The sequence below is a fragment of the Protopterus annectens genome, chromosome 8.part0 (assembly GCF_019279795.1).
Source record: "Protopterus annectens isolate FY-2018-M chromosome 8.part0, PAN1.0, whole genome shotgun sequence".
Taxonomy (NCBI): domain Eukaryota; kingdom Metazoa; phylum Chordata; order Ceratodontiformes; family Protopteridae; genus Protopterus; species Protopterus annectens.
In genome coordinates, this window is record NC_056741.1 from 1,303,812,446 (window position 1) to 1,303,829,066 (window position 16,621).

The 16,621-nt window shown below is 48.5% G+C and overlaps 1 protein-coding gene across 1 annotated transcript in view; it reads right to left on the reverse strand.

Moving 5' to 3' along the window:
- Positions 1 to 16,621, reverse strand: part of DDX25 (DEAD-box helicase 25) — a 2,576,846-nt gene that overhangs the window by 301,181 nt on the left and 2,259,044 nt on the right. The window contains exon 9 of the mRNA XM_044080825.1: positions 9,933 to 10,170. Coding sequence (XP_043936760.1) covers positions 9,933 to 10,170 — 238 coding nt within the window. The remainder of the gene's footprint in view (positions 1 to 9,932; positions 10,171 to 16,621) is intronic.

Sequence of the window (16,621 nt, forward strand, 5' to 3'; positions counted from 1 at the left end):
TAACCACGCTTTTTACCCACTTGTCTGTAGTTATGTTTTGCCAGGCCTGAGGGTATAAAGCTAAGCGACCCCCGACTGCCTCCAGAGCAGGACAGTTGGGCCTCCTCTCAGGAGTGCTGGAAAGGTTTACCAGGGAGTGTATCCCTGTCACCTTGATTCTGCGGACCCCCTCTGCCGCCAGGGCGGCGTCTTCCACCTCTGCCCCCTCCTCTGCCTCTAGAAGGGGCATCACCCTGTGTGCCTGGGAAAGATCCTTGGGGTTTTCGAAACCACATTTTTCCACCACGTTGCCCTTTGGGGTACGGTCTGGTTGGGGTGGAAAAACGGACTCCGACAGCAGACAGAGTCTTTCCCTCCTGTTCACACCGGGTAAGGGTCTCCTTTACTTTGGGGCCAAAGAGAGTGGCACCGTCAAATGGGGCGTTAGTAAAGGAAGACTTGAAGGCTTCCACAAATGAACATAAGCGCATCCAGGATTGTCTGCGAAGAGCAATCGCTGAAGCTGCTGCCCTACTCGAACCTTCGCTGCGTAAGAGATCAGCCTCATGGACGAGTTCACAATGGATGTAAGGGTATTAAGTTGCGCTGTCACTTTCTCTGAGACAGCAGCATCTGTAGTACCCTGGAGGGTATCTCCCAACTCTTTGACTAGATCCCTCTGTAGTCGTGTAAAGTAGGTCAAATAGTTCAGGGATCGCATGGAAAAAGCCGCTGAACTAAAAATGCGCTTCCCATACCTGTCCATAGTCCTAGAATCTTTATTAGGGGGATGGACAGATGAGGAAGATTCCGACATCTCCTTTTTCGTGGTCGCTGCCACCACCATAGCGTCCACTGGAACTCCTTTTGTTAAGTAAGTCTTGTCCTGGGGTGCAGTGATATACTTATTGGGTTTCCTTGGGACTGGTTCCACTGTGTCAGGAGCCTCCCACGCCCTTCGAGCAATAAGTTCCATTAATTCGTCGAAGGGCGGAGTGACCCAGGAGGAAGAAGGGCGAGCACCGAATGCCTTCAGCAAGACTGACTCATCCTCAGAAGGGGGGAGGGACTGCCAGTCACCTCTCTGTTTCAGGATCTCCAATATGTCAGAAAAAGAGACATCTTCTGAAGGTGACTTAGGGGACCCTTCTGACTCATCTAAGTCAGTATCGGATGTTAAGGATTCTTGTGGAGAATCCAAGTGTCTCCTCTTACACAGTCTTTTCCTAGGGACTTCTTCGTGAGGAGCATCCGAAGAAGCCTCCGAGGAAGAGGGGGCACCCTCCAGGGGTGGCTGAGACACCGGTGCTCGACGCTTGGATGTGGCCGTGGGTGCAGAGGAGGATAACGGCCCTTTATGGGGAGGAGAGGTTGCTTCTACTGATGTGGTTGTCTGGGTAGACAACACCTTCCTCATCAGATCGAAAGCCCCCGGGGCCCGAGTCGAAGAATCTCCCGGTTCCGAAGAAATGGGAAGAATCCCCGAAACAGGCACCGAAGGCATCGACCCCGAGGACGGAGCCGAATCGATCCGCGTCGAGGCCCCGAGGGGAAGGGTCGGAACCGAAACGTCGGTTTGACTCTCGGCCCCGGAACCAAGGACAGATAGTCGGCTCCGAGACTCCGGTACCGGGTCCGATGGAGTCGAGGTGAGAGGAACAGACCGAGAGAAGGACGGTTCTGGACCCGAGGGCTCCACAATCAGAAGATCAACCTCCTCCGGCTCCAAAGACTCGATAGGTCTCGGAGGAGGAATGGATGGAGACAATGGGAGGCCTTCAAGTTTCGACACCAACTGGGTGGAAACTGAAATAAGTTTCGATAGGGCCGAATGCTCCAATAACTTCTGCACCACACGATCCACATCGACATCGGAGAGCTTAGAAGAACGGGTCGAAGGAACCGAAGATGGAGCCGACCTCAATAGAGTCGAGGGAGGGAGCTCCATCACCGGTTCCAAGACTCGAGGCTCAGGAACCGATACCAGTTGAACACTCGGCCCCGAAGTCTGTGGAACCGGTGATCGAACTTTACTCGAAGAGCTCAGAGCCGATGACTTGGGCTCCGACGTCTTCGATTCCTTCGAGGATTTGGATGCCTGGTCTGAAGCATCCAGAGCCTCCTGAAAGGAAGGTTTTAACAACCCTCTGTCCATGAGTTTCCTGCGCCTATCTGTCATGACCCTCCCACTAAAAGAGTGACAAATAGAACAGTCCTCTTGTAAGTGGAGAGGGCCAAGACAGTAGACACAGGAACTATGGTTGTCAGTAACTGACATTTTTTGGCCACACTGACAACGCTTAAAGCCTGATTTAATTTTGTCAGACATTTTTCAGTAGAGAGAAAAGTCAAGTCCAGTATAAAAGACAAATCCAATGTAAAGAAGTCAAATCCGATGGGTATGTCAGTCCGGTTGTCAAATTTAGAAGGGGGTAGTAGGCCCCGAAAACTCTAACCAGATAAATTAAATTTAACGGTACCGAGAATTCTACCTACACACTCTCATACAGTAAGTATACCTAAAGGTACTATCAGAACAACTTTTTCTAAAATATAACAAAAAAAATAAGTTATATCTTATCTGAAGATGCTCGAGCTAGCTCCCAGCGATGCGAACGCAGCAGCGGCAAACTAGATCTGAGGTAAAGGCAGAGGGGGATTGTGGGTATTAGATTGTCTCGAGCTTCTTCTCGATGCAGAGCTTGCAAGCGGCCGACACGGAGCCGAGGATCGGCTCCGAACCGTGTAAGAACAAACAGCGAGATTGAACACTATCACATCCCATATTGCTCAGTCTACTGCAACAGTGATCAAATGAAGAAAAGTAACAGTTTACGAAAACAGAAATGCTAACATACAAGGGATGTTTTTTAAAGATTTGTCACCTCAGTGATGTTCAAAGCACCAGTACATGCGGTTAAAGCTGGCAGCACCCAAGCTTGCATCAGTCTCATTATTTAAGCATTCTGACTAAAACAAATGTTGCTAGCCACTTATCATCCACTGACATGGAGGACTGGTATGAACTAGACCCTTCACAAGTTGAGGCACTATATGTAGGGAGGAAATGTCCTTTTTAGGGACAAACTTCCTTCAAGGTCAGCAAAAACATTGTGTTCAACTCCCAGTGCTTCTTGCTTTTTGGATGTGCAATGGAAAAAGTTAAGAGTTGCACATCAGTCTCTTCATTAATTCCCCTTTGCTTGTTTATGTACCACATCACTGTGGTGTTTATCTATAAACTCTGGTAGTGGTCCCAGGGACCACAGATGGTTTAGTGAGTTCAGAAAATTTGACAGCTAGCCATCTCACTTTCTAAAGACCTTACACTTTTATTCCCACAGACACTGAAATCCAAGCAAAGTCTAAGGTATCTGTAGTGACAGACTGTGCTGGAGCAGCAGGGGAGAATGGGAGACCTGATATCTGACAGATTTGTTTTCTCCAACATATAATGGTCCCTTTTCACAAATCGTAGAACTGTAATTTGAAAAGTCAAAGGATGTTGGTGCTGGGCTTTAAACACCAGAAATGAGAACTTTATTAAAACAGGATCAAGATCTGAACTGTAAAAGTGGCAGAAAGCAACTGTGTAATAAGAAGTTATGTACTCACCATAACGTTCCATCTGAGTAGGTGACTTCATTAGGATGCAACCTGTGGGATTCTGATCCGACATCGGATCCGAGCCGGCAATTCATAAGCTTTAGGATCCGAGCTCCTAGCTCCTCCCTTTACCCATAATCTCCTGCTAAGCCCTGACAGGCCTCAGGTTGAGTTTGCCCTGTGAATACCAGTATAACAGAATCCTGGGTAAACCAGGACTACTAGCCTTGAAAGGTCAGGGGGATGGAGGGGGGGGGGTGGTTGCATCCAAATGAAGTCACCTACTCAGATGGAACGTTATGGTGAGTACATAACTTCATAATCTGAAGTAGGAAGACTTCATTTGTCTGCAACCTGTGGGACAGAGTCCCCAGCTACCTGGATCTTGGGCGGCCGTCATGGAAGGATGTTCCGGAGCACCGCAGAGCTAAAGGATGCCCTCCATCTGGAAACAACGTCCACTTTGTAATGTGAAATGAAAGTATGAGATGAGGTCCAAGTGGCTGCTGCACAAATATCATCTAATGGTACTCTAGATTTAAAGGCAGCAGAAGTAGAAACTGCTCTTGTAGAATGTGCTGTAATTCTCTGAGGAGCTGGCCTTCCTGAGGTGTCATAAGCCTGCAAGATACAATTAGAAATCCACTTTGACAAGGTGACCTTAGAGACTGCCTTACCCAGTGCGAATTTTGCAAAGGAGACGAACAGTTGATCGGATTGTCTATGACCAGCTGTTCTGTGAATGTAGAAACGCAATTGTCTATGAACATCTAAGGAATGCAGTTTATATTCTCCTTTGTTTTTATATTTGGGAAAGAAAACTGGCAAATTAATAGATTGGTTAATATTGGATTCGGAAGCAATCTTTAGAAGAAAGGAAGGATTGGTCCTGAGGGAGAACCTATCAGGAAAAAAGGAGAGATAAGGTGGTTTGATGCACAGAGCTTGGAGTTCTGAAACTCTTCTAGCTGACGTAATGGCCACTAAGAAAGCAGTTTTCCAGGAAAGATACTTCAAGTCCACAGAGGCTACAGGTTCAAAAGGAGGAGCGGTTAGGGACTGCAGCGCTAAAGATAAGTCCCAAGGTGGTACGGCTTCCTTCACAGGAGGTCTTAAGAGGAAAGCACCCTTAAGAAAGGTTTTACAAATTTTTGCAGCCATGAGAGGAGTCGAGTCATGACCCACATGGTAATGAGAAATGGCTGCCATCTGTACCTTTACCGTCGAAGAGCTTGCTCCTTGTTGGAAAAGGTCTGTCAAGAAGTCTAGTACCGCAGAGAGCGGCGCGGAAAAGGGAACAAGATTTTTATGTTCCGCCCAAATAGAGAACCGCTTCCATTTGCTTCGATAAACCTTCCTAGTAGAAGGTTTATGGGCAGCCACTATGATGGCTTTCACTGGTGAAGAGATACCGGGAGTCCTGATTAGGGATGGAACTGGAGCAGCCAAGCTGTCAATTTCAGAGTGTGAAGGTTTGGGATTGGAAGCCCCTGAGGATGGGAAATGAGATCCGGAATTGGATCTAGAATCCAGGGCGGATTCACTCAGTGAGACCATACATAAGGGAACCATGGTTGACGAGGCCAGAATGGGACAATGAGAATCATTTTGCTCCCCAAACTGCTGGCTTTCTGTAATAGTTTTTGCATTAGAGGAAGAGGAGGATAAGCATATAGGAGACTGGGAGGCCAAGCATGCACCAGGGCGTCTCTCGGGGATTCCCCGAATGGGGGAAGTAGAGCGAAGAAACTGTCACATTTGGCGTTTGAGGGAGAAACAAAAAGATCGCAACAGGGTTGCTCCCAGGTGGCAAAAATCTGCTTCGCTACTAGAGAATTGAGAGACCATTCGTGAGGGGAAAGAATGGTGCGACTGAGCTTGTCCGCTAGAATGTTGGACCTTCCCGGAATGTACGTTGCCACAAGAAAGTGGTTGGTGGAGATTGCCCATTCCCATACTCTCATGGCCTCTCGACAAAGGGGGTAGGACCTGGTTCCCCCCTGTTTGTTTATGTACCAGACTACCGACATGTCTGTCTGGATAGCAATAGTTCCTACAGGAAGAAGGCTGTGTAGTGCTTGCAACGCTAATAGCACTGCCCTCATTTCCAGAACATTTATATGCAGGGAGGTCTCTGAACTGTTTCACGTGCCTTGGACAATCCTGCCCGCTGAATGCCCCCCCCCACCCCCACCCGAGGCGAGAAGCGTCCGTGGTCACTGTGGCTAGGGGGAATGCAGTACAGAAGGGTCTCCCTGTCAGGAGGTCCGTCGACTGGAGCCACCAGAACAGGGAGCTCCTGCATGCTCTGCTGATGGCTATCGGGCTGTTGAGAGGAAGGTAAAGCAGGGACCATTGGACCTGGAGGGTCCATTGAAGGATACTCATGTGTAGTCGAGCGTGGAGGAGGAGTGGGATGGCTGCCGCCATTGAACCTAGGGCCCTCAGGACCATAGCTGCAGTCGGAGAAGGTTCTAAGATGGCCGTGATATGACACCTCAGGTTGGACAGTCGATCTAGAGTGAGGAATGCCCGCATGTTTCTTGTGTCCAATCTTCCTCCTATAAAATCTATAAGCTGTGTCGGGGCCAGGGAAGATTTTTCTCGGTTTATGGTGATGCCCAGCCGAGTGGCTATATGAAGGAAATAGTCCCTGGCTGAGCACAGTAGATGCCTTGATGACGCTGTAAGGAGCCAGTCGTCCAGGTATGGAAACACCTGCATTCCCTGGAGTCTCAGGTGGGCCGCTACCACTGCAAGTACCTTGGTAAACACCCTGGGGGCAGAGGTGAGACCAAAGGGAAGGACCCTGAACTGGTAGTGACTGGCTCCCAGCCGGAAGCGAAGGAACCTCCTAGACCGTCTGTCCATTAGAATGTGGTAGTACGCATCCTTGAGGTCTATAGAGCACATCCAATCATTCTCCCGCAAAAGGGGGAGGATAGATTGTAAGGTGACCATTCGGAATTTTTGTTTGGTTACAGACAGGTTCAGTTGTGACAGGTCTAGGATCGGTCTTAAGTCCCCCCGTCTTTTTTGGCACCAAGAAGAACCTGGAGTAAAACCCTGATCCGGTCTGATCTCGGGGGACATGTTGGATGGCTCTTTTTGTTAGCAGCTGTGCGATTTCCACAGCTGCTACCTCCCGTTGATCGGGTGGTACATCGGGGAGGTTTTGGATCTGGGAATACTGTGAAGGGGGATTGAATAGCCTCTGGATATCACTCGAAGCACCCAACGGTCTGACATGATTGACTCCCATGATGTCAGGCGCCTCGAAAAACGCCCCCCCGACTGCCTCCAGAGAGGAGCAGCCGGGTAACCTCTCAGGGGTGCTGCGTGGGTCTGTCAGAGAAAGGTTCTCTGGACCCAAAGTTCCTAGGAGCCCCTCTGCCTCTAGGACGGCGACCTCCCTGTCCTCCTCTGCCATGGAAGGACTGGTTGTCCGGAGCAGGTTGGGATTGCTGCGATTTCCGGAACCACATCTTCTTCTGTCCCTTTTGGTTCTTCGAGAAGGACCTCTGGGGAGCTGAGAAGCGGACTCCGATGGCAGACAGCGTCTTCCCGTCCTTTTCGCTCTGGACAAGCGTTTCGCAAACCGTTTTGCCAAAAAGGGCAGAACCATCGAAGGGGGCATTCGCGAAGGTCGCTTTGAAGGGCTCCGCGAAGTCACAGTGCCGGAGCCAGGCCTGGCGTCTCATAACAAGGCCCAATCCGCTAGCTCTAGCGGCTCCCTCTGTTGCGTGAGATAAGAGCCGCATAGAAGTATTAGACACCGCTCTGAGAGTGGCCATATGGGTGGAGTACACTTGGTTGTCCTCCGCCGACATGGACTCCGGGGGAGATGCAGCGTATTCCTTAATCAGGTCTCGCTGCATCCTGATCACGTGTGCCATATAGTTCAGCGCCCTCAGGGAAAAGGTTGCTGAACTAAAGACTCGCTTCCCAATGCGATCCATAGAGCGGGATTCCTTGCTCGGGGGATGCATAGAGGAACTCTCCTGAGCCAATTCCCTCTTTGTGGCTGCAGCCATCAGCATGGCATCTACTGGGGGTCCCTTACTCCAATGTGTACGGTCCGATGGGGGACTAAGAATCCAGACCGGACGTTTGGGAACAGGCTCTACGGTGTCCGGGTCCTTCCACGCTCTGGTGGTAATAAGGTCTACCAGAGGGTCAGCAGGAGGGGACACCCAAGAGGTAGACGGGCCCGCCTCAAATGCCTCCAAGAACACAGACTCGTCCGAGGAGGCCTTGGGGGCAGACCACCCCCCCCTGATCCTTAACATTTCCATAATGTCTCCAAAGGAGACATCTTCTGGGGGTGATCTTGGGGAGCCCTCCCCTTCCTCCAAGTCTGTGTCTTCAGTAATAGACTCAGGGGAGTCCACATGCCTCCTCTTACACTTATGCTTACGAGGCACTTCCTCGGGGGGACTGTCTGAGGAGTCCTCGCCAGCAACCAGTTGTTCCAAAGGAACCACTTGGGACATTGAGGTGGGCTGTCCCTGAGACCGGCTGATGGGAGCCTGGCCCAGCTGCGAGGGAGTGCGGGATGGAGCCGAGACAGGGACCGGGGGTCCAGATGTCCTCGACAGAACCCTCTCCACAATGTCGAAGGCCGAGGGGGAGCTGACTTCTCTAAGACCCGAGAGCCGACCCCCACTCGGATCCGACGAAGGGATCACAACCGGAGCCGAGACCGTCTGATCCGAGAGACCGGTGCGCTCCGACCTAGACGGAGTCAAAGAGACACCGGCTCCCTTGGATCCGAGGCTAGGCCCATGGCTCCGAGAGGTCGGGTCCGAAGTACCCGAAGCACTCAAGGGAGGGATCGGATCCGAGGTGCGCCGACCAGTCGGATCCGACCCACCCCTGGGTCCAACGCTGCCCGGCTCCGAAAGCTCCGAACCCGGGAGTCGGGTCGGAGAAGGAGCTATGGGGGCAAAAAAAGGGGTCGAGGCCCCTCCCGGATGGGGGGGGGGGGCAGGAGCACTCCCATCTGCATCTGGGCCTGGATGAATCGCCTCATCATCCGGTCCATATCAGCGTCCCATATAAAAAAAGTTGACCTCGATGAGGCCACCGAGGCGGATCTAGAGTGTCGCCTCGATGACCTCGACGAAGGTCTAGTCTCCACCTCCTCTGGTCCGGGAGAGAACTGAGGGGATCGGAGCCGAGGAGGAGGAGATTTAGAAGCCAGAGGGGAAGCACGCTTAGGCAGCGGGGCCGAGACAGAGGCCTCAGCCCGTCGCTTATGGTGCCCCTCTCTGTGCCTCTCCTTTTCCCTCCTGGTCTCCCTATCCTCCGGTTTCTTAGCGGGAGATTGACTCTCTGCCGGAGGAAGGGAGACTGAAGTAGCCACTAAACGAACACCCGAGAAGGTTAACTAAGGAAGGGAGGAAAGCCTAAACAAACACACTTTAACTTTTGACAAATTATAAGAAAAAATATAGGCAAAAAAGATGTCACCAATTTCCTTTCGCTATGAAGCTCGAAATTCCTGTCAGCTATTGAACGCGGCAAACGAAATCTGAGGTCAGTTAGGGCTTAGCAGGGGATTATGGGTAAAGGGAGGAGCTAGGAGCTCGGATCCTAAAGCTTATGAATTGCTGGCTCGGATCCGATGTCGGATCCGAATCCCACAGGTTGCAGACAAATGAAGTCTTCCTACTTCAGATCAATGGTTACTTGGAGTGCTCTCCTACTGCAGTTCATTTTGTCATGTGTCACCAATGTTTCCAATCATGGAAACTTCACAGAAAGATATATGAACTGGAGAGAAAGTTGGGATAATTCTAACTGTAGACCACAAAGGATGGTCCCCACTGTTAGACCTGGAACGGGAATAATAAGGGGAACATCTTTGTGATGAATAAATGATTTCAGACAGGTGGTCCCCAAATTGTAGATCTATCACAGACTAGGCACCATAATGGCATAAATCAAATGTGTGTAGTCTACTGCAAGATTCTAAGATGATAATGGACTTGTGCAGAGGTACTTCCAAGTACTGAGCATCTACTTGGCGATTTATTTATAAACATGCATTTTTATCATTGCTGCTTACGTCACATTACTTTATGAGAACATGTTTGCAGTCTCTGGCAAGCTGTATCTTGAAAACAAACTGCAATATATTACTTTCAGCACCTCCTAAGTATTCATCTTCTCAGAGCCACATTTGTGACCAGAGCACCTCTTCAACAATTTATCCTTGTTAAGTAAAAAAGAATTTTAGTAAGAAGCAGTTTTGTCACTTATGCTGGCTGAGAATCAAGCAAGTCTATCAAATAAAACATGCACAACATTCCAGTACAACAACAACGTAAATACAGACTACTGACCTGACAAAAAATCATGGCTTGGCCAATTGTGATGGCACCATAGATGTTACATAAGGCATCATATTTCTCTTCTTTATTGTTACAACATACATAGTACTGTTTAATGTTCTCCAATGTCAGTTCTTCCCTTCTTAATTTTATAATGTTGGGATCTGGCACAATACGCTCTGCAAAATGCCAGACATTTTCTTCAAATGTTGCAGAAAATAACAGCATCTGACACTCCCGAGGTAAAGTTCTATATTAACCACAAAAATTAAAAATGTAAATTAAATCAACATGTGATATAATCAAACATTTTACAAGCAAGAAATCATCATCACATTGTACCACTCTGCTTTACAAGATTAAGTGAGCTTGTGTGCAGCCTGGACTGCACCTAAAGCTGAATGTTTAATGATGAAAGCCTATTGAGAAGAGTCAATGGCAGATTAGGGCACCCTTCTATTTACATACACAAGTGAAGCAGTTCCACATCTACATCATTTCTTCCTCACCCATACAGGATTTCTAGCTACTAAAGTTACTACATGGTAACAGCTGCTGTAACCACACCCCAGAAGGGAAACGCATCTAGTGGGAAAAATAAAATCTTCTGCCACAAACTAGTCACTCAAGTTCTAGACTTTACAATAAAATTCACACTCTAAACATTCCGGCACACTGTCTTAATGTCTATGGAACATGTTCTCAATTTCTACATGGAAAAGGTTTGCAAATCAGCCATTACCAGCTCTCAAAATATCTGCACTTTTTTGCTTTTAAGTAACTACAACAAGCAAAAGACATAAAACTGACATGCAGTATATATGCCATATTTGCATAAGAGGGGAAAAAAAAGGTCACATGAAGCACTGTGTCCATTTTTGAATCCTCCCCCTCCCAAAAAGGGGCAGCATGAGTTACACACAGTATGGCACAGCACACTGTACTCCCTCCAAAACGTATACAAAAAGCAAGGAGCTTTTTTTTTTCTTATTCTACGTTACTTTTGTCCCCAAGACTGCTGACCATCAAATCTCCTTTGACTGGACAGTGCCCATTTATTCTTCTGCTCTAGGAATTTCACCTGGAACCAAGGTGAGAACTGCATTCAGGCATCCAAAAGGAAGCAAGAGCATTTTCTTTTCTTTTTTTTTTTTTGAATTACTTAATCTCACCATGGGGGTGGGGCAACCTGTGTCACTGCAGAGGCTCACAATGCCCTCTACATTGGGAATACATGCTTCCACACACTTGCTCTGAAGGCTACTATCCATAAGTGGCATGGTCAGCCTGAGACACGCCACCAGGCCACCAATCTTGTCATACCCCCAGTAAACAGTGGCAGTTTATGTGGATGGCACCCCTCACCCAGGATCGGCCCACCCATTCTCTCTGCCAGCTCTGTCAACTGCCCAAACCACTAGTCAAATTCAGGTCAATTGGGCTGTAGTCAGGGTTTTATCCCTCTACACCACTGATGCTGTCCCAGAAAAAGCAATGAATATGATATAAAGTAACTACTTACTGAAACTCAGAATGAAAGGAGTGCAACTGCTTACTAATAAAAACTTTCAAGTTCCTTCATAGAATGCAAGTAAAAATAAAATTAATTTCCGCTAAAGGTCAGGTGGTCAAAAATGGAATGCAACAGAACGGATGCTCAGTAAAAAGAAGTTATGTCTTACCATAATGTTTCATCTGTGTTGTTGATCCTCGTTCAGTCATTACACATGGGTATCGGTTCCGAGCTCGGAACTGAGCCGGCCATTTTCCAAGCTCGTGTCAGCTTCAAACTCTCGAGCTAAACTCTTACCCACAATCCCCCTCTCCCTGTTACCTCAAATTGAGTTTGCAAGTTAAAGAAGGTAGAGGCTACCTCTGGTCAAATAACCTAAGAGAACCGGATGGTGAGATCCACTAGAAACCACAGGAGGGGGAAGGAGGGAGGGTCGTAATGACTGAATGAGGATCAACAATACAGATGGAACGTTATGGTAAGACATAACTTCTTTATCTGAGATTAATCCTCGTTCATTCCTTACGCATGGGACAGAGTCCCCAGCAACCTCTATTCCTGGGAGGCTCTCATGGAAGGACATTCCTGAGCACCATAGAACCGAAAGATACTCTTCCCCTGGAGGCCAAATCCAATTTGTAATGATTGATGAAGGTATGAGGCGTAGCCCAAGTTGCAGCTGCACAGATGTCATGTAAAGAAGCTCTGGCATGGAAGGCAGCAGAAGTTGCCACCGACCTTATTGAATGAGCTTTCATGGTAGTAGGCAATGAGATATTATGTTGTGCATAAATAAAGGTCACACAGTCCTTCAACCATCTAGCTAATGTGACCTTAGCAACAGCAGATCCTAATCTAGGTCCAGAAAAGGCCAAAAATAACTGGTCAGATTTACGAAAGGGTTTAGTCCTGTTCAAGTAAAAACGGATTTGCCTGTGTATATCTAGGCTATGTAGGCAATACTCTCCTCTGTTTGAATGATTGGGAAAGAAAACTGGCAATTCAATGTCTTGATTAATGGACATTTCAGAGATCACTTTAGGCAGAAATGACGGATTAGTTCTCAGAAACACTATCTCTATGAAAAATCAAGTATGGACTCTTGATACATAAAGCTTGAAGTTCAGAAATACGTCTGGCAGAAGTAATGGCAACCAAAAACAAGGTTTTCCATGATAAATACCTGAGGTTGCATGAAGAGGCTGGTTCGACAGGTGACATTGTCAGAGCTTGTAGAACTAATGATAAATCCCATGGTTGAATAGGTTCTCTAAAAGGTGGCTTCAGATGATTCACACCTTTTATGAAGGTCTTGCACAATTTATGAGACATAAGAGAGGAATCTTGGACACAGTCATGAAAATTAGAAATTGCAGCCAAATGAACTCTAATGGTAGAGGCCGATATACTCGATTGAAACAGGTCGACCAAACAGTCTAGAATTATTGACACCGATGCTGAAAAGGGGTCTACTTGTTTATCTTTAAGCCAACAGGTAAATCTTTTCCACTTGTTCAAATAAGTAATTCTAGTGGAAGACTTATGAGAAGCAATGAGAATATCACGTACTGGTAAAGAAAGATCATTCTGCCTGGCAATCAAGGGAATTGGAGTAGCCAAGCCATGAGCTTCAGGCTGTTCAAGTTGGGATGAATCAGGTTCTGTGGATGTGAGATCAACTCCGGGGTTGGATGGAGAATCCATGGTCGATCTAGTAGGTGAGGCCAAAGGAAGGGGAACCAAATCTGTCGAGGCCAATATGGTGCTATGAGGATCACCTTGCTCCTCAACCGACAGGGTTTCTTCAGAAACTGGGGAATGAGGGGAAAGGGCGGAAATGTGTAAAGAAGACCCGAGGGCCAATCGTGGACTAGAGCGTCCCTGGGTGGCTGTCCCGGAGGGGGAATCAGGGCGAAGTAGTTGCTGCATTTGTAGTTGGTCGGGGATGCAAAGAGGTCGCAGCAAGGAAGGCCCAGCGGTGGAAGATCTCCACTGCTATCAAGGGATTCGAGGACCACTCGTGAGGTTGAAGAATGCACCTGCTGAGTCTGTCTGCTATCACATTGGAACTCCCGGGAATGTGCATTGCTAGAGGAAAACGTTTGGTAGCCATCGCCCATTGCCATATCTTCATGGCCTCTCGACAAAGGGGGTAAGATTTGGTTACACCTTGCTTGTTGATGTACCAGACCACCGCCATGTTGTCTGACTGAATCGCAATTGTCCACAGATGGCAGCAGGGGATGGAATGCTTGCAACATCAGAAGCACCGCCCTCAGCTCTAGAACATTTATATGCAGATGGGCCTCCAGTTCGGACTAAGTGCCTTGGACTGTCTGTCCCTGACATAGCCCCCCCCTCCCATCAGGGAGGCGTCTGTGGTCACTGTGGTCTTGGGTTGCTGGGGGGAGAAGGGACAAGACCATTGTGAGAGATTGTGTGTCATCCGCCAATTTAAATCCTGTTTGCACCTGTGGATTACATGAATCATGGCTGAAAGGGGATACTGAAAAGGATACCATTGGGTGACCAGTAGCCATTGTAGAAGCCTCATGTGAAACCTGGCCAGGGGAACAATGGTGATGGAGGCTGCCATGGAACCCAACAGCTGTAGAACCGAGTGAGCTGTGGATTTTTGCTTTGAAAGCATTGGAAGTAGTTGTTGCTTTATCCTTAGAATTCTGTGCTTTGGAATAGCAGCTCTGCAGTTTTTTGCGTCCAAGATAACCCCTATACATTCTGTCGATTGAGATAGGGTTAGATTGAATTTTTGCCAGTTTATGGTTATGCCTAGCCTTTGAGCAATGAGGAGAGAGCATGCCAAGGCTTTTTCCAGTAGATGTCTGGTAGGGGTGGAAATGAGCCAGTCGTCTAGGTATGGAAACACCTGGAATCCTTGAAGTCACAATGAGCTGTGACAACTTCCATGCACTTTGTGAACACTCTGGGGGCTGTAGATGAGTCCGACTGGTAGTGACCGGCTCCCACACGGAAGCGCAGAAATCTTCTTGATGGCCTGTCCACCTTTATGTGGTAGTACGCATCTTGAAGATCTATAGAGCACATCCAATCGTCTTTTTTCCAACAGCGGGAGGATAGACTGTATTGTGACCATCTGGAATTTTTGTACTCTCACAAACTTATTCAATATACTGAGATCCAAAATTGGTCTCCAGTCCACGGTTTTCTTTGGCACCAAAAATAGTCTTGAGTAGAATCCGGATCCTATCTGGTCTGGAGGGACTATTTGGATGACTCTTTTTCTTCGCAGCTTTTCTATCTCTAGTGCTGCTTCTTCCCTTTGACTGGGTGGAACATCAGGAATATTTTTTGAAGGGACGGGACAGAGATCGAAGAAGATATGATAACCTCTGGTTATCATCCTTTGTACCCAAGAATCGGTGGTGATGGTTAGCCAGGCAGAAGGGTACAAGGAGAAACGTCCCCCAACTAGCTCCAGAGGAAAGGAGTTGGGCCGCTCTTCAGAAGCGCTGGTAGGATTGGCCAAGGAAAGAATCCCTGGAACCCTGGTTACGCGGCCCCCCTCTGCCCCGAAAGGGGAGTCTTCCCTGTGAGTTTCCCTCTCTGCCTCTGGGGGAGAACTCGGCCTGTGTGTCACGGAAAGGACCCTGAGATTTCTGAACCATATCTTCCCACTCTTTTGGTTTCGGGAGAAAGCACTCTAAGGGGAAGATTAACGGACACCTACGGCAGAAAGGGTTTTACCGTCCTGTTCACATCTGGTCAGTGTGCTTTTAACTTTGGGCCCAAACAACGAGGAGGCCTCAATAGCAGCATTAAGAAAAGAAGATTTAAAGGGTTCCGCAAAGTTGCACAAGCGCATCCGGGCATGTCGTCTCAAGACCGCAGCTGAATCTGCTGCTCTAGCTGCTCCTTCTGATGCGTGAGATATCAATCGCATAGAGGAGTTAGATATGGATTCAATGGTGGCCAGCTGAGAGGCCACTTTGTCATGGACCTCATCAGACACGGCACCAGCCAGGGTTTCAGAGAGCTCAGAAACCAGATCCCTCTGAAGCCTGGTAAAATATGCCATATAATTCAGAGACCTGATAGCAAAGGTCGCTGAAGCAAAGGTGCACTTCCCTATCCTGTCCAGGGCCCGGGACTCTCTGTTAGGCGGGTCGACAGTCTGGCTTTCTTCTTCTGCCAGATCCTTTTTTGTTGTTGCTGCCACCACCAAAGCATCCACAGGAAGACCTTTGGACCAATGGAGATCCGAAGCAGGAGGTGACAAGATCTTATCTGGCCTCCGGGGAATAGCTTTGACGGTATCAGGAGCCTTCCAAGCACACTGCACGATGAGCCGGAAATGTTCATCGGCAGGTGGAGTAACCCAGGAGGTAGGGGGCCGGGCACTAAAGGCCTGCAGGAACACAGATTCCTCAGAGGTCGGATTAGGGGACTGCCAGTCACCTCTCTGTTTCAGGATTCCGAGGATATCACCAAAAGATACATCAGAGGGTGACCGAGGGGATACTTCCCCCTCATCGAAATCTGTGTCTTCGGTGAGGGACTCCTCTGTGGAGTCCATGTGCTTCCTCTTACATAAACTTTACCGGTGGACCTCCTCAGCAGGAGAAGACAGTGGAAAAGGTGATTCATGTGGGAATATGTCCTGTGGCCCCTGCACCCGGTGTCCGCTAGATGCGACTTGTGAAACCAGTATACCAGAGGAGGGTGGAGGTATAGACAGTCCAGAATCGCCAGCAGCAGCGAAAGCCTTTTCCAGTTGGAAGGCTGGTCCACTCGAAGAGGAGTGTGTGTCTAAGACAGGGGGCACCCCTCCCCTAAGTGGCTCAGCCTGCCGACCCGGAGTCCCTGGATGGCTGTGGAGCAGCAAGCTATGCGTGTCACAGCTGACATCCTGGATCGTAGCAAAACTTTCCTGCCAAGAAGGCAACTGCGGTTCCTTAGTGAGATCCATAAAAGGAACTGCAGAAGGGGAAGACTGTGCTACATCCATGGACTTCAAAGGCAATGAAGGAGGAGAATAAGAAGGGGTCTTTGGAGATGGGTGATCACCTCCCACGGAAGGATAGTTCTTGAGGGGTGGGATACCTCCTGCCAAGAATGCCTGGCCCACAACACATCATGTTCGGAAAGGCTTCTTGTGAACCTCACTGAAACTGTGGGAGAAACAGGCCTGTCCACAAAAGAGGCAGAC